Source organism: Patiria miniata, unplaced genomic scaffold (assembly GCF_015706575.1).
Source record: "Patiria miniata isolate m_02_andy unplaced genomic scaffold, ASM1570657v1 HiC_scaffold_12, whole genome shotgun sequence".
NCBI classification, from domain to species: domain Eukaryota; kingdom Metazoa; phylum Echinodermata; class Asteroidea; order Valvatida; family Asterinidae; genus Patiria; species Patiria miniata.
Genome location: NW_024037050.1, coordinates 6,759,661 through 6,778,354, shown reverse-complemented (window position 1 = coordinate 6,778,354; position 18,694 = coordinate 6,759,661). Strand labels below are relative to the sequence as shown.

General features: G+C 40.9%; 1 protein-coding gene across 2 annotated transcripts; it reads right to left on the bottom strand.

Moving 5' to 3' along the window:
* Window positions 1-7,642: 7,642 nt before the first annotated feature.
* LOC119746519 lies at window positions 7,643-17,709 on the bottom strand. 2 transcript variants are annotated; one of them, XM_038223505.1, is made up of 3 exons: window positions 17,231-17,709; window positions 9,542-12,329; window positions 7,643-9,487 (listed from the first exon to the last, which is right to left on the bottom strand). In XM_038223505.1, exons 2-3 carry the CDS (start codon window positions 11,952-11,954, stop codon window positions 9,033-9,035), a joined length of 2,868 nt encoding a protein of 955 aa, XP_038079433.1. In that variant the 5' UTR covers window positions 11,955-12,329; window positions 17,231-17,709; the 3' UTR covers window positions 7,643-9,032. The 2 variants fall into 2 exon arrangements, with proteins under 2 accessions (XP_038079433.1, XP_038079427.1); XM_038223499.1 differs by having other exon boundaries at window positions 7,643-12,329.
* Between the last annotated feature and the right edge of the window lie 985 nt (window positions 17,710-18,694).

The following is an 18,694-nucleotide window of genomic DNA, read 5'->3' as shown; positions in this document are numbered from 1 at the left end:
AAGAGAAAGTAAGAAAAAAAATCACTCGGATGGGACTCGAACCCACGACCTAGTGCTTTCTAGTGCTGACGTCTTACCACTCGACCACCGAGCTTGACAGGATCGGCTGGCTGGTTCGAATCTGATGTACATGTCCATGTAGCAGCGGGTACCGCAATTAAACTATTTATAAGAAGAAATTTGCGTTGAGGTGATGTAAATCAGTACATGTATTAAGTTTGCCCTTCCAAGTGAAGGAAAGCAAAATGTAGGGCATACAGACAGTAATCGCTCATACACTTTGCATAAAACGTTGCAAAGTTTGCACTCATATTGTTCATGCATTTGAGCAACTGCTATCAGCTTATAAATAAATATAGAACCAATTAAAAAAAATATTACATAAAATATATCAAATTTTGTTAATAAAAATATTAGTATTATTACTTAGTACTACAGAAGCCGCGTACCACTACTAGTGGCACACAAAGCATTAATGAGAATACTTGTATTACAAATGTATATACAAAGTCATGTAGCTAAACATTAATGTGTGAGATGAGTTACATGTATGTGTACTCCCAAAAAATCTAAGTTAATCGATTGAAAACTCCCTTAAAGTCTTTCTTTAAGAAACCTCCAGGAAATTATAGCAGGTGCGTATTGTACTTAACTGGTTTATTCAAATAAAAAACTCTAAAAGTCTTGAAATCTGTCTATAAATGTATGATACTGTATGACAGTTTTTGGGCTAAACAATTTTAGCCTTTTTCCTGAAATAAATGTAAGAATGATGGACTTTCCCCTTGAAATACACTAGTATGATACTAATTTTGAGTTTTTTAAAAACAATTTGAAGTAGGCAAGTATCCTACTCCTTGCATGGGCGTCGCGAGGGGGGGGGGGGCACTTCCCCCCCCCCCAAACAAGCCCCCCCCCCCAAAAAGGGGGGGGATAGAAAAGATAGAAAAAGAGGCGCAAAATCGTATTGTTGTTAATTTAATGGGGGGGGGGGGCGGGCAAATGTCCCTGGCCACCCTCATAAAATGATCAATCGGGAAAATGCTGGAAAATATAGGGGTGTTTTTTTTGGGGGGGAGGGGGGAAAATGTGCTTTGCCTCCCTCTAGAAAAACGCCCATGACTCCTTATGAAACTTCACCCACGGAATTCTTATTGTAATTTCTCCGATTAAGACGGGCTTGACGATGTTGGCTATTTTAATCTGCGATTTCTTGGGGTTTTGTTTTAAAGTAAGGCTCTTTTGCTTCTAAAATTGCATGCAGTTTGCACGAGTAATTCCACACATTATGTACAAACTTGTATGCATTTTTTACTGTATGATTTGTGTTTTGATTTCTTTCATTTCTTGAGGTTGTACAGTATGTACATATCCATGTTATGTTGGAATTGAAGCTTTAATTTTCAAGTTAAAATGGAAAACATATTTTTGATTATGTGTGATTTTGTTTTAATTTTGATTATTTTTGTATTTTTTTAATGAATAAAATCTCCTTGCATAAATAAATAGATGTACATATACCAGAAACCATTTTCAAAGGTCATATGTGAATTTGTTTGAGACTCACTGACGGAGCCTGGACACGGTTGGGTCTACATTTTTTGGCGAACACTGAAAAAAAAAACCTGGAATTTTTCGTTATGTTGCATCAAGAGGGCTCTGTTTACATCTCAATAGTTGATTTTCATAGTCGAATGATTCCGATTTGCTCCTCACAATGACTCGTATTTGCGATTCGCATGGAATGAACCGAGCAGACGCCTTTAAGCTAGACTTTTCATTAAAAAAAATGTTTAGAAAAGGATTTAGCGACTGTTTTTATGTTCAATGGAAATGACGTGCGTATTTTGCAGGCAGCATTGCTCACAAAAGAACTTTGACGAATGTAATACTCAGAATATCGATGGCGGTTTACGTTTAAGTTGAGGTTGTCATTGTTCTTTTTTTTCCCAAGTGCATTGTATAACATTTTAGTTCCACCTACCTAGCTCAGTGGTTCCGGCCCGCTTGACGAGTACAATACTGATCCACCACGGCCAATGGTTCTGCAACCGTGCGTATTCCGAGTTAAGAAAAAACAACTTTGCAAACAAATTCTTCTTTTGTATCAAGGGTACTTGCACCATTTTCCAGGACCCAGCGTTTGAAGTTATGCGCGCATGAAAAATAGTAAAGAAATAAAACGCTGAAAATAGGGGAGAAAATTCATGCATATTATGGTGTATTTGCCTTGCATAATGACAGTGGTATGTACAGTTAACCTTGACCGAATCGAATGCAGACCAAAAAAAAGTATATTGAATCAGTGTTATCAAGTCGGCCATAATCATTTGTCAGAGCCTTGTGTAAGGATTAAACCTTGTATAAGGACTAAATTTGGATTTTGTAGCAAAACCATCGGAAGCAGAAGTTGGAAATAACAAAATACAGTGTGAGAAAAAAAAACGAAACCCAAATTTTGGGACCATTGGTTTAGTAAAGGTCTGCATGCAACACTTTAAAAACTTTCAAAATCTAGGATTTGAAAGCCCCATTCATAAGCTTTCTTTTAGTGCAAGAATCATTCAAATCACTCATGTATTTTTCAAGTTACGGAATTTTAAACACAACCGCAGTTTTAAAATGCTGACCACGCATCACAAAAAGGTAAGTGTTCTTTCAGCAAAACGACAACAAATCACATGTGGGAATTGTTTTGTTTTTTTTTTTGCTGAAAGAACGCGCCTTTTTGTGATCCGTGGACAGAACTTTAAAATGATTTATCTCTAAAATTTCGTAACTTGAAAAGTACATGAGTGGTTTGAATGATTCTTGTACTAAAAGAAAGCTTATGAATTGGGCTTTCATATCCTAGATTTTGAAAGTGATACATGCAGAACTTCACTGCAAAAAATAGTCTCGACAATTGGGTTACTCATCTTGTATTGTTACTGAACAGTGTCGGCTGTGTTTTTCATTTCATTATCGGATGAAAGAATAACCGCACAATAAACTGTGGTTGTTCACACGAAATTCGTCTGGTGTGAAAAAAAAGACCTGCATTATAAGGAGCCCAAACCCACAGCCTAGGTGGAATGGAAAAACAATGGAAGTTCATGAAAGTTCACAATTTGACCGGTTGTATGTACTTCATGGTGTATGAAGTACACAATACAATCGAACCCTGATAAGCAGAGCACTGTTAATACAACGTCGTGCTTTAAGCAAAATTTCAGGTCCCAAGTCTTTGTTTTTCTTTGTTTTCCATTACTGTTAATACAAGGTACCTGTTAGAACCAGGTATTTTTTTAAAGTCCAAGGACCTTATAAAGGTGTTCGAAACGACAGGGGGTGGGCGGGCGCCAGGTGTTGGCGGTAAAATCAGACAGCGTTCCCGTGATAAAAGAGATCATAGCCATGACAACTTGACCGACCTTGAAAAAATATATCAGAAAACGGTTGGAAGTATTCGTGCAAAACACGCCTACACACTTTCCAGGAACGTGCAGTACGTGACTGAATAGGCAAAACTGACCACCCCTTTAGATTAGAGGATGATGTGTATTAAAGCTTAGTAAAGCTGGTCAAGAACGCCCACAAATTCTCTTCAATCGAATCTGATTGGCTATTCACTGGAAGTCTGTCCGTTTTTGTGGCCAGATTTAGCCCATTCATTAGAATCCAGTATTCAAACATTCAATGTCCCACAGGGAGTGTGCTTATAACTTAGGGGTCCACTGTACTAATTCAAGCCCCATTGAAAACAGTGTAAAATCAACAAAGTTCAGGGCCAAGTAACATGCAAGCCAACATCACTGGGGTTTCTGAAACAAAAATTTTATTATTGTCTTGTCTTTCATCTTTTCATTTCTTTTCAATTTTAGGTACATTAACCAATTACATTTTTAAATATTCACACCCAAATAAAATCACCTCCCGAAAAGTGATAGTTCCCGAGCCTGCATGTAGCCATTTTACAAGTGGCATCCTTCCACTTTCACAGGCAAATAGGACCCATTTTTCGTCCGTGATTTTATCAAGCCTGCCCTCAGATGGAAGCCCCAAAACCAGGGAGTTGATCCTTGGGTATATTTGAACAATTCCACCGTTTTTAAAGCCAAACGGTCTCCGTTTTCAAAAGAAATTTGTGGGGGCCACTTCTTATGCTAATCAGCTGGCGTAGAAATTCTCGCTTGAATTAGTTCAGTGCACCCTTAGTGTACGGCGGCACGTACGCGGTACATTGTGTACGGCGTTAAACTCATGTACCATTGGTACCCGCGCTATTTTCACCATGTGTTCACACATGGGTGGGAGCAGGAAACTAGCAGACGATCATCTGTTTCGAGCGGCACGCGACATGCTAGCCCCATAATTGTGGCCAATTTACTGGACTACCTCCGTAAATAAAGGCCACACTTCCACCATGTACAAAAACATGTAGAACGTTGTCAGATTTTGATTTTCACATTCAGGCGTAGTTTGTAGTTTATTTTTGCTTTAGAAGCATTCTCACCCTCTTTATAGGCTAATCAGAAAGTGCTGCCTTTTTCAGATGTCTAATTGCATGAAATTTCATGTCGAAATTTTGATACGCAAACGTGTGCAAACGAATCTGGAAATTTCACGAAAAATAGACATCTGAAAAAGATGCCTATGTCATTGCATTTGAATATATGTAGCATTACCTTTCGTGGGGTTTGGTGGGATGCATTTGTAACTGTACCCTACATGCAAATCAGGTACAATGTCTCAGTCGCTCATGAAAAATGAACATGTGTAGATTTAGACAGCTCAAAATATGGAGCGGTAACACCAATTCAAAAAGGTTCTAAAAAGCCATTGATTTCTTAACCCGTGTACATGTACACTGAGCGCATTTAATTGGACAGTGTTATTACTGAATACATATGAACAGCTTTAATTCGCTGCTCATACATGTACATAGCAATCGAACCATGCACGTCCAATGTTTGTATAATTGTTAAAAGTGTGTAAAAACCACCACCTTGCAATGGAATTCTTAATTTAAAAACTCTGCATTGCACTGACTTATGTACATGTACATCGATACCAAGTCCCAAAGTACTACTGTACGGCCTATACAAAAGACATTTTCAGACAAAATAAAACAGAGAAAAATGAGATGTCATCAGATTAACGTCAAATACAATACCCCACATAAATTAGTAACATAACAAATATACAATAGGCGTCATATACTAAACTGAGAGAAGCAGATGTACGGATCAATATGATACGCTGGATGCTTTGAATATCCTTTTTTTTCTGGCTCTTCGGTATTGCTCTATGTTCATACATACTCAAATTTGTATTTTTGTGGAGAATTTTTTTTGTTCTCGTGTACTAAAGTTTTCGAGTTTGAAAGTTCAGTTTCAAAATGCTCTTATCTTTAGCAAGAATTAATTTACTTGGCTGAAATTCGAAGTTATTATCCTTTTTCTAAAACTCTACCATTTGCGACGGATCAATATACCTTGGAAATTCCTAGTTTTTGGGTAAAATCCATATATCTGTTTCGTGAAAACCTTGTGGAGACGTATTCATCCATATTGCCCTGTGGAGACGTGCACAATCTTTTGTTCCCTATTGTGTGCATGTCTCCAGAGGGCACGGTTTATCAGATCAGCAAAGGCGCATTTGACCAATCGGCTGCAAAGTACATGTTTGTTAAAACTGATAGCATTAACTAGATGTGAACTCTTGTAAATCGTTTATGGCAGTTAAATCCTTTTGATGATACAAACTAGCACCTTTTGGTTTCGTTGGGAAATTCGAATTAATACTCGTCAATGCATAACCTTGTTCAAAAAAACCCACCAAATCAACTTGTAAAACAAGCCAGTTCATTACTCCAACTACGCGTGTGCACATAAAGAACATAATTTTTCTGCGAGAGAAAGCCCTTCCTTTGCGAAATCGGAAGAAGGTACCAACAAATTTGACGATTTCTTTGGTCCTGAAATAAGTTTTAAAAAAATGATCACCGTTTTTTAGGCGAACAGTGGTTCAATTTTCGAAGATTTTTTGACGGCATCGTGTTTTGCATTCCATGTATGCTTCACCTGACGTGGAACCAAAATGCTTGATATGCACATGCGCAGATATTCGTCCGTCCACTTTTGTTCTAAGCTTGACTAACGACTGTTCCATGAAACATTTCAATAAGTTTTACAGTTGTCATATGCGTGCATGTTCTGACGAGATGATTATAATGTACAGTCGACTCCCGTTATAACGAGGTCCGATGGACTTTCACAATACTGTCGTTATAGCCGGAACCTCGCTAAAACCGGAGTGCAGTTTTCCCCATTCGTTGTGCACAAGGTACGGTAAATGTGCGCGCGTTTTAATCGTGCAACGCACGTCCGAAGACATGAAAAGGATAGTCGTTTGTTGGTATGTACGTCTGTTATTAATGTTTATTAAATATTTAACTGATGGTGATGAATAAATGGAAAATAAAATACCTTTAAGGGAACATTATTTAATATTTGAGGACATGAATCCGGAGGAAAAGGCACCATCGCTGAGAAGAATCGCTGAGAAGAATCAGGCAAGTAGGTCACTCGCACAAATCGTGCCGAGCGACATTTTGCTTTCATTTTGCATTTGCTGGAATCGGGCAAGAGAGGGCGCCAATACATATATTACTTCCAGGTTTTAATGATCTTTAGATGTGGAACTTTACTTTTTGTTGTTGACCTTTTGGAGCAGTTGGGTATTATTGTTTCTGAAGGGATTCTTTTATTTTTTTTCTGTTAACTATAGCGGACATTCGTGCCAAGTGACATTTTGCATTCTGTACTGTGAGCGCTCGTGAAACAAGTACGAAATGAGCTTGTTTGTTGTTATCGCCTTAATTTGCAGTGTCTGGTTAAGAAAATTAATTGGAAACTTACGATACGGTGTACAACACCTAGCCTGAGGATTAATCTTCAAAAATATACACTTTAAACTCGGAAACCATACTCAAATATACAAGTGTTGCAGTAATATTAAAACCACTAAATCCTTATTCACTATTTTTATGCGAAGTACAAACTTCAGGCCAAATAAAAAAAAAACATGTTTAGCGTCCTCGCCCGCTTGCTTTTTGGAGGCCTCCTCTTGTCTTTTTTAAAGGGAATACACATCATTTGCTTTTGCTGTAATTTTCAGAAATGGATGGAATTGGGGGGTTGGAAATATATAGCAAATATAGTTACACTGACTTTTTTGAGGTTTTGGGTTCAAAGATGCTATAAAAACCAAGAAAAACAATCATTTTCCTGTAGTCTGGTTCCCTGACTCCATTTTAGAAGAAACAGAGCAGTTTGCATACATTGGGGAATTGTAAGGTCAGGGAACCAGTCTAGCTGGCTTGTACCCGTTCATAGGTGTGTAATCGATTGCAAACAAGTGCGATGGTCAACTGGGGCCAGTATTTGAAAAAAAGCCAGTTTTTTTTCCAACGCTGATCGGCCGATCAGCGTTGGAAATTGATACAAAAATACCACTTTTCTTGAAAATGACAGTATACCAGGTGCCATGATTTTACAGGATGCTTTACACTGTCATTCACTAACAGTCCAGCAAGGTATTTCAAAATGATTTGGTAGTTTTATTTTTTGATGTTTGCAAATGTTGTATTTTCCCTTTAAAACAGAAAAAAAAATGATAATTATTTTTTACAGTGATATCATTTTGGCTCCTTGTTGCATATAGCCCATATAAAGCCGGTACATGTATGTCATTTCCTGAGTCCCGTGATGGCGGCCATTAAAAAAAAAAAAAAAAAAAACTAACACCATCTTGAAAAAAAAACCCCGGTTAGGCGGCCAATTTAGAGGGGGGAAGGGCTTCCCGCTTCAAAAAGGCAGGACGCTAAACATGTTTTTTTGTACTTTGCCTTATAAAAGGAAAGATTTTTCCACATCTGAGTACATGCAGCCAATATACATAAATAAGCACTTGAAATATGCACGTCATTACAAATTTATATTGGACAGTGAACGATGGTACATTGATAAGATAAAAATTGTAAAATACATGGTCATTGTAAAAGTTAGAAATACATAAAAGGCTCACGGTTATAAAAAGGCCTAGCTTATACAAAGAGGGGCAAAATGGTCTTCATATTAATACAAAACTCATCCATACTAAGTTAATTTTTGTTCATTAATTAGAATGTACATTAGCATTAAACAATGTACATTTAGTAATGGGTTGAGGTTACACATAAGTGCGGGATTTTTTTTGAAATAAAAGTATAATATTTAATATCAAGCTCCGCTGTTGATCGTTTGAGCCATGATTATCAGCCCAATTTCATAACACTGCTTAACAGTAAGCAGAAAAGTTGTGCTTACGATAGCAGAAAATCATGCTGCTGCTTAAGCACTATTTCATGCTAACTGTTGTGCACGCATTTCTATTGTTACGTCACTGATTTAAGCAAAGTTTTCCTCTGGGATTTAGCGTGCTTTTGCTGCGCTTACTGCTTAACGGTCCCTATGAAATAGATGGAGGCTCGGTAAGCACAAAGTCGGCCGTTGAGCAGCGCTATGAAATTGGGCAATGACATGGTGAATCAGAAGTACTTAATGGCATACAGGATCATTTGCTTTTCATGCATTTTGTTGGCTTTCAGTAACAACATTCACCATCCAAAGAGGAATGTTTGTAAAGCTAAACCCGTTGAAGTTTCAGTTCGGTGGAATTTACACTTTTCAAAAAATCAGACCCCCCCCCCCCCAAAAAAAAGAAACCCACAAAATGCATGCACAACCTTTTTGTTCACGAAACGTAAAACACTTTTCCAGCGATCAGTCAAATGGAATGATCCTTGGCAATCAGCTACATTTTGCAATTTCTTCTGAAGTGACAGTAAACCATAAGAAATAATTTCACAGGGGTCTTTAGTACCTGTACAAATAAGGTTTTGATAATAATCTGGATGAACATGTTCCTATATGCCTTTAAAGGAAGGCTAATGGTCCGGTTTTGCAGTTAAAATGGCCTGATTATTGTTCGCTTCCTGCAGTTTTTTGTCACTTCTTGAATATTCTGCCCCAGCCGCCTTTCTTTCTCAGTTTGCGCTCGACGCGCGGCACCGCGTGAGATTCCATCGAGCCGATCACATCCTTTTGGTCGCTCTCTCTGACCAGTTGCTTCAGCTGGTTGGAGGGCGGTACGGCGTACTCGCTGACCCGTTGATCGCCCTCCATCGGTAGGTAGTATCCATTAGAGGAGCACTCGGAATCTGATAGGCTGACCTGTTTGGTGATCTTTGGCTGCACCTTGACGGCCTTCGGTGGCATCTTGGTGACCGTTGAGGGCGCCTTGAGTTGCTTAGGTTTAGCTTTAGTCATGTCCATGTAGCCTTTAATCTCTCCATCGGCGTCGGTGAGGTCCAGATAGGATGTCTCGGAGGTTGACGAATGCTTGCGAGCTGGTGCGGACTTGGCGGGTTTGCCGGTGGGATTCCTGTCAAAGGTCTCGGGCCCTTGGTAGGTCTCGGGCCCTTGGTAGGTCTCGGGTCCTTGGTAGGACTCGGGCCCTTGGTAGGACTCGCTTTCGGAACTGATGTCGGCGCCATAGTTGTCTTGCTCCAACGTGAAATACACTGGGTTCTTGCCGTTCTCTGACGAAAAAGGGCTCTCGCAAGACGTCGAATCTGCACCTTTTCGACCACGAGCGCTGGGATTCGGCATGGGTGCACTTGAAGACAAGGATGCCCGAGATTGACCACGAGCTGGACCTTTCCCGCCATCCTTGGTGTCGAGGGATTTCTCGTAGACCGCCTCCCCCATGTAATCATCTGTTGTTCCCGCATCAGGAGGCACCTCATAGCCTGAGCGAGTATCGCGTGCGTCTGTGCTGCTCTCACTGCTCAGTGTTCCTGAGCGGCGATTGCGGCTGCTCTGTGCCGTGGCACGCTTGCTCTTCACAGTACCCAGCGGCATGTACGATGCGCTCTCCCCCATCATGGAATTTTGTCGTTGAGCTGGTTTGCTAATTTCAGAGTCGGTAGATGGAATGTCTCCCTCTCCTTGTTTCATGTACAATCCACTTTCTCCGTATATCCCGCTGTCACCCATCATGTCATCCGCGCTGAATTTCTTCACGGACGAAGCTTTCTCAGTGGTTTTCTTCAGGGAAGATTTCAGTGGTTTGGAAACGTACCTGGAGGAATTTGGCGTCTTCTGTAGGGCTTGATATGTCTGCCTTTTGGGGGATAAGTCCTTAGTTTGCTCGTCGAGGTCCATGTATGAAGACATCTCGATCACACTGGACTGCCTCATGGGAACTCTTTCGCTGACCGTCCCGATGTCTCCCCTTTTAGAGTTTTTGCCCGGCTGTGATGTCGGGGTTTTAGTCGGCGACGCCCTTATCACCGCCTTCCCAGATTTCTTGTAGTTTTTCTGCGGTGATGCAGACGCTGATTTGGCCATTGGTTTGGAATGTGAATTTGGTGTCACGTAATAGTCGCTGTCTGAGAGGTGGATTCCTTGGAGTGAGACGGTCTTACGTGGCTTCCTGTACGATTTGGTTCTGTCCGCGGGATCTGGTGAGAGCTCAGTGTAGGTTGTTGGTTCTGCCATCGCAGAACTAAGGTCATCTCCTGGAGGAGGCATGTAGACCCAGGACTGGCGCCTCTGGTCCTTCAGTTCTTTATCAGACCTCATGGACCAGTTTGAGGAACTGCTACGAAGCGAGGCCGGCCAGGTAAGTACACTGTCCTTCTTTAGACTTCTAGACGTCCCCGTATCGACGCTACGCACGGACTCACGGCCCCGCTCGACAGTTTTGGAATTGTTTAGTTTGTAAGTCAGCAGTTTGATTTTCATGAGCAACCGGACGATGATGATGCACAGGACAAAGCTGATGACAACCGTGAAGAGGAAAGCCGCAAACCACGAAACGCAAAGCTCTGATGTGGCATGAAGTGATGGAGTTGGTTCCACGTGTGGTTTGGCGGGCAGGATAAGGGTACTCCGGTTCTCTACGTATGTGTCCCTGTACGGCACTCGGCATATCACGCTGGTCATGTTGTCTCCCAGCTGTACATTTTTGACCGTCAGTATCGCGCCGCCGTCCATAACATTCAATCTCTCCGGGTCGATACTCGGGATGGTCTCCCAATTCAACGAGGGCATGACAGGATCAGTGCTGCAAAGGAAATGAATGTCGGCTCCTTCTGTAACCCTCTCCAGACTGCGCGTAACATCTACGACCGGCCAGTCCATTATCCGGAGTGGTCCCAGTGAGCAGGTCCGGTAAGTTTCGGGATATGCCTCGCTGGTCACTCGGCAGACAAACGTCGCACCCTGTAGATCATGACTTGCTGTAAACGCGAGTTCGGAAACCATCATGCTGGAGGACTCGACGTTGCGATACATCGGCGATGGAACGGTGTCATCACCCGTCATCCACTCGGAGATGATCTGCGGGTTGCCAACCTCGGAGGTGCAGGTTACAGTCAGCTCGGTCCCAGTCAGAAGAGTCTGACTCCCGTTCAGCGAGCAGTATGGATAGACACTAGACGGAAAGTACAACACCGACAGGTGGACAGCCTTCGACGCCATTGCCGAGTAACCGTACCCATCGTTCTCTTGGAGCACCTCACACTCGTAACTCCCGTCGTCGTCTCTGGTGACGTCGTTAATGGTCAGTATGTAACTGGTCAACATCCCCTCAGAGGTGTTCCTGCTCTCCATGTCTAGTTCGAATCTGGACGACATCATCTGGCCCATGGTGTCTCCCCACGTGATGGACCTCCGGTCCTTGCTCCAGACGATTACTTGGGATTGGTTCATGCTTCGGACTCGGCAGCTCAGTGAGGTGGAGTGGCCCTCCATGGGGTGGCTCGTTGATGCGTCGACCTGCACCGTCACGTCACCGTCTACCGGATAACTGACGAGCAGAAGAACGCCGACAAAAATACCATACCAACACACTCGAACCGCCATTTTGTTAATGTTCCTTGATGACTTTGCAAGTGTAAAGTCAGATATGATTTATGTCTTCAGAAGTCTCAACTTTTACAATCAGAATCCACTAAGCAGTATTGATTCGAAACTGTCCAATGTCAATAGTTTCAGGGCCGACTCGTCCGTGTAAAATATGCAAACAACTTCACGCATACAAAGTCTGGGACGAATTGGGAAAAGCCTGGCCTTGGGGGCCAGCCGTCAGCCCGTGACTCGACCCGTTGTCTGGTGAACACCTATTGTTCTTCGTCATTGAAACAGCTGAAGGTGACCCTTGAATGACAGGAATATTGGATGCGGCACCAGGCAGCGTCACATTCGTCTATTCGTTACCCTCTTCAGTGGGTGATGTTTCTGCAAAATTGAACATGAAAGAATGAAAGAGAAGAGTTATTTGTCAAATAGTGGATGAATGCGTCAGCCTTTGTTATACCTAGACCCAAAAAACAATAAAAACAAGGACACACATACTAAAACGACAAAGAACAATAACAAGGTAAAATGGGTGATATACATGTAGATGGAGTAGAAGCCATGCCGACAAGCCTGCACTTCAGGAACAAAATATTTGTAATGGATCTCACATCGTGTATGAAAAAGGTCAAATTATTTTGTTGCGTGTATTTCGTCGTAATGAATCGTCGATACATTTGCAAATGTATTTTCACGACGAAAATTGATTACGTCGTTGTTATTTCACGTCCCATTAGCCAAGTGAACAAGGGTTGCACAAAATTGTCCCTCACGGTCCAACCCCTTAAAATAAATCAGTCGGCCGTGTCTTTATCATCCATTTAAGACCGGCCACGTGACGGGCTCTCGACAAATAGGAATGGATTAACTGTCTTTAGGTTTTTATGAAACGCGATAAAATGTATTGTCATTTTCAGAAATCTAATTTGAGTTAACAAATTTGATCAAAATGCGTCACGTGTCATATGATTGACCCTGTGATCGTAAGGGAAACATGTCTTTAGTTTGCTCCTATGTTTAAAATGTACCAAATATGTAGAATCCCGTGAAATCATTTTCCCCATCTTTCAAGACCCGTGACCCAGCCTCAGGTAATCTGTTACGCTTTTGTCAATCTCTTAAAGGCCTTTCAATTCTGTTCATAATCACCTTGTTGGATCCGGGTTCAACAAGGAGATTGCCGGGGAACCAGTTTCACACTAGCAAGAACCAAACACGGCTATGATCCACGGGTCTGGCGCTCGATCTACATGACCAGGGTTGGGAAGCTGTACGCGGGCAGAAATTCCCAAATCTACAGCCGACCCGGACCGGCAACACCGTGGTGTTATACGGGTCTGATTCCGCTTACGGTGAACCCGTGTTGAATCAACACGATAAGGCGAGACAGTAGTGTGAAAACCTTTAGCTTTCAAGGGTGCTCAAGCGGAAGAAGGGATATTCAAAATATCCTAAATATAGCGTATAGGTTAAAAACTCAGCTAAAAATATAGTCATCTGCGTTATTTTTTGAATTCGTTTTTGTGGATTCAGCTGTAAAAACAGGCAATTTACGGTTATTAGATGTGATATAACCAAACGCCTCTTTTATTGAAGGCAATGTCCTTCACTACATGTACATGTATACTATAACCCTTTCTTCTTTACCTAAGAAGTCTTTAATACAAATTGTTATAATCTTCTCACTGACAATAATGTTCTAAATGCGATTAACTAAAAAAAATATCTCATTGTACCTTTATGATCTCTTAAGGGAAAATGTCTTTAGTTTGCTCCTATGTTTAAAATATATCCAATATGTAGGATCTCGTCAAATCATTTTTTCCCATCTTACAAGACTCGTGACCCAGCCTCAAGCAATCTGTTAAGCTTTTTTGTCAATTTCTTTAAGGCCTTTCAATTCTGTTCATAATCACCGTGTCGGATCCGGGTCCTACAAGGAGATTGCCGGGGAACCAGTTTCACACTAGCAAGAACCAAACACGGCCATGATCCACGGGTCTGGCGCTCGATCTACATGACCAGGGTTGGGAAGCTGTACGCGGGCAGAAATTCCCAAATCTATACAGCCGAACCGACCCGACAACCCCGGTGTGTTATATGAGTCTCGGACCCGTGTACAACACGGAGATTTTTCGTAGTGTGAAAAGGCCTTCTGATTCCGCTTACGGTGAACCCGTGTTGATTTTAACACGGGTATAATTATAGGCGAGATAGTAGTGTGAAAAGCCTTGGGTGCTCAAGCGGAAGAAGGGATATTCAAAATGTCCAAAATATAGGGAATAGGTTCAAAACTCAGCTAATAATATAGTCATCTTCGTTATGTTTTGAACTCGTTTTTGTGGATTCAGCTGTAAAAACAGGCAATTTACGGTAATTAGATGTGATGTAACCGAACGCCTCTTTTATTGAAAGCAATGTCCTTCACTACATGTATACCATATCACTTTCTTCTTTACCTAAGAAGTCTTTAATACAAATTGTTATAACTTTCTCACTGACAATAATCTTCTAAATGCGATTACCTCAAAAAAAATCTCATTGTACCTTTACGATCTCTAATCATGTTACCATTGCATCAATTTTAGTTCAGTTAATGGCTTTGGATTATGAAAAGTCAAGTAACCTTTTAAACATACGGCGGATGTGAAGTCATTGATCATTGTCTTGTATAACGTTTTACAAAATATCCGCACTTCTAAGGCCAAAAAAAATAAATTAGTCGGTCTCTGGTCAGACCAAAGTTCCGGAATTGATGCGGTGACGCGGTTTTTTGGGGTTTTGTTTGGTGGGTTTTTTTCAAGCTTGGATTGTACAGACAAGGTGGGTTCTATTTTGCTTTTGTTGTGTCCTCATATGCATTGGTGTCCTCCATAATTTGCCTTTGTGCCCTCCATCACTTGCCTTTGTGCAATTGCCCCATTCCTTGGTGCTCCTTGGTACAAAAATTTGAGGTGGTGCGGCAATAGAAACCGCTGTTGTAGATACCGCGGAAAATTTGGGGAAAAAATGACGCGCATGATTAAAATCGACGCGCGCGCTGACCAGAGACCGACTTTTTTTTTTGGCCTAACACTGTTTAATAAATTTAAAGATTGCAGAATCGTATCACAGGATTGACAACAGAGTATCTCAACATAAAAAAGTAAACAAAGAAAAATGTTCATTAGAAACATGCGTGTATTTTTTTGACAAAACTCATTTCATAGAACCAACGTGACTACATGCACACATATGGAAACAGAATTACGCCAGAAGAGAACAATGTAAATTGTTTGACAATTGATATTATTCCGAAAAGACAGGTCGTAAACTTTGCTGTTTTCCGAATTACAATGGAACAATGGTGTTTTCGTGGCTGACACGATTGACCTGAACTCATAATTCCCAACAATTTTTCAACAAGGTAGGTTTTATTTCATAAATTTGATGACCTCGAGGACACAATTAGGGATTTTGTTTATTCTGGAAGATACCTGTGATACCTCACACAAAATGATTAACAATGCTATTTTCCATTTTTAAAGAAAATCTGTCATCTATATTTAGAAAGAATGTTGAAAGAAAATCTGTCATCTATTTTTAGAAAGAATGTTGCATCCCGACGGAACTTTTTCACCATATATTATCTCAGTGAAGGTCAGTCATTGCAAAAATATTGAAAAGACATGAATATGGGACTGAGAACAATTTCCATTGTTTTCGTTAAAAAATACTTTAAAAATGCACTCGACTCTCCATAGACTTTGTACACAACCAAAGAAGTGGGATACTACATTCTTTTTAAATATTTTCCCAACTTCGCTCATATTTCTTTCAAAGTGCCAGCATGCAAGCAAACTTGCTAGCCTAGTGAAAATCAATCAAGGTATGTAATGATGTTTGATTTACGTACAAGTTGTTTCTGGGACGTCCGATTTCAGGTTATCATGAAACATGTGTATTGTGGGAAAGTGTTTAATTCTGGTTAGACCACAATAAAATCACCTTAAAAACAAGAAGTAAATATCAGACTGGGACCCTGAGTGTTGAAAAAACATGCAAAACGAAATCAGGCCAACTTTACTCACTCTTTAGCCAGCAAAATTCTCCAAAATTTTCATTGCGCAAGGAAAATATCCACAGTATTTCACCAACCAATTTGAAAAGGAGATTTTTCCCTCAATATTCTGCACATGAGAGGGTAACCCCATAAATGTGGCCTATTTACTGGACTGCCTCCGTAAACATAGGCCACACATCCACATGTACAAAAATCGTGTCGACTTTGCCAAATTTTGATTTTCACATTAAGGCTTAGTTTGTAGGGTTTTTTTTGCTTAAGAAGCATACTCAACCTCTTTATAGGCTAATCAGAAAGTGCTGCCTTTTTCAGATGTATATTTTTCGTGAAATTTCCAGATTCATTTTTACACGTTTGCGTATCAAAACTTCAACATGAAATTTCACAAAAATTAGACATCTGAAAAAGGCAGCACTTTCTGACTAGCCTATAAAGTGGGTGAGTATGCTTCTAAAGCAAAAAAATCCTACAAACTAAGCCTAAATGTGAAAATCAAAATTTGGCAAAGTCGACACGATTTTTGTACATGTGGACGTGTGACCTATGTTTACGGAGGCAGTCCAGTAAATAGGCCACATTTATGGGGCTAATGAGAGGGAAGTCAAGTGATTTCAAAATGAGGCTAAAGACTAGACTGGTACATGTCCAACCACGCATCATGGTCCAACTAATTTGAAAAGGGTGACATCTTCATTTGTTGTCATTAGTCTGGTGGCTGACTATGGAGAAATGTGTAGAAATAGAGACTAGTACCAGACATGCCAGATGTTTCTTTTGGCACTCTTGATTGATGCAGTATACTGAAGCGGTGTTGGTTGTTTCAGGTGCCCCGCGTCTATTTTCTTGTATTTCGTGTTTTCAATACCTTAAGTTTTGGGACTCTCATACACATTATTGATAGTCCCAAATTTTCGGACTAAGGAAACATATACTGTACATGTACAGTACAATACCACTTGTTATTATATCATAATCTCGATGATGGTTAGCCGTATGCCTTTGAAGATATTTTAAAAACCTTAATTCAGGAGTGGAAGCAACATATCCAAATTTGACTATAAACTACTTAAAAACGTCTATGACTTCAATTGGCTCAGTAATGTACACAACAATGTGGCGTACTGGATACATCATTCTTTCTTGTATCAAGGTTTAACCCAAATTAATTGAAATGTATAAAACTATATTTTAAATCTCAATCAAGATGATTTACACTCACCACTACATCAGATGAGGTGATTGCTAATCCCAATCATCAGTAGGTTCTCACCTTCGGGTGAAATCAGACGACTGCACCGCTGATCGACTAGGAGTTGTTGTGTACCCAAACACATTGAGCAAAGCATCCACTGGTTAACAGCTGCAACGCAACGCACACTTCACGGGGGTAAGCGGCATCCACTTTTGACAGAATCAAAAGTCTCCAATTTCAGGCCAAGATTTTGCTCTCCAAGACTAAGGCACTGGGGTCTCTGTTCACCTACATATCTCCATCGTGAAGACGGTAGTTTTACCCCAGTATGATTCTCACTCGAGACAATCTCTTTCCCCAAAGATTTCCTGGAATATCAAAAACTTCAAAATGGAAAGTTTTGGGCGATGCAGAAACAGACATGCACCACGTACGCGTTTACAAAAAGCCCAGCCCCAACCTGTTCGACTGAAGAATTTCCTACCCGCACTTTCTATATGCGGTCAGTGAGTTTGAATAGCAAAGCATCCCAGACGAGGGTTGGTTCTGCCGGATCCATGACAATGGGGCATTGAGCCTTTGTTGGCTCATTCAATAGGCCCAATAATGGGCCAGTCTTTGTACGCAGAACAGGGTTAAGTTTTTAAGGACGGTTACTACGGAGGCACGTGATGGGTACATGCTTGTAAGAAGACATGCACAAACCATTTGGTCCCTGAGCATTTGGCCACATTTACCTGATGGATGCAGACCGGATAATACATTCCCATAGGCATCTGTGATAAATATTCCCATTCCTAAAAAGTCGGGAAAAACACTCAGTACGCTCGCAGGTTATCAAGACATACAAAATGTACATCACATTAAACAAGAATAACCCTCTTTTACTTTCTGTTCGATTTGGTCGGGGTTGACCCGTTGGGCGATTTTTACGAGCCCCAGTGTCCCAACCTCGTCCCCAGGGTGTCGAGCAGTACGCGCCCACCACTTCTTGCTCTCTCACCCTGGTATTGGATCATTTGCATGTGCAAGATTTTTGAACACCTATGCAAATGAGGAAAAGTCTGGTGCCTGGATATGCGTTACACATTAGCGTTTGTTTTTGTATGCGGTGTCTGGGGTAAAAACAGAGTCAATTCGTAGCAGCGCGAGCAAGGCGTGAGTTACGAAAACATGATTTTTGAAATCAAACTGTTACGATCTTATCGAGACAACATGCAGTATCATATTTCATATTAATATGAGCAAATTGGAAAGGAAATTAGTATTTTCGAGAAGGCGTGGACGAATGATCGCGAAAACACGTACTGCACGTTGTGAATAATAGCACCAAGTACACGATAAAAATCCATTACTAGCCAATTGCGGTATCCAATCAGGATACAGGAAGAAAGTTTCCTATCCAGGGTTTACTATTGGAAACGCGGTTGGAAATAAAGTAAGCACTGGGGACGAGGTTGCCAGTGTCCACACTTGAAATTGCGTAAATGC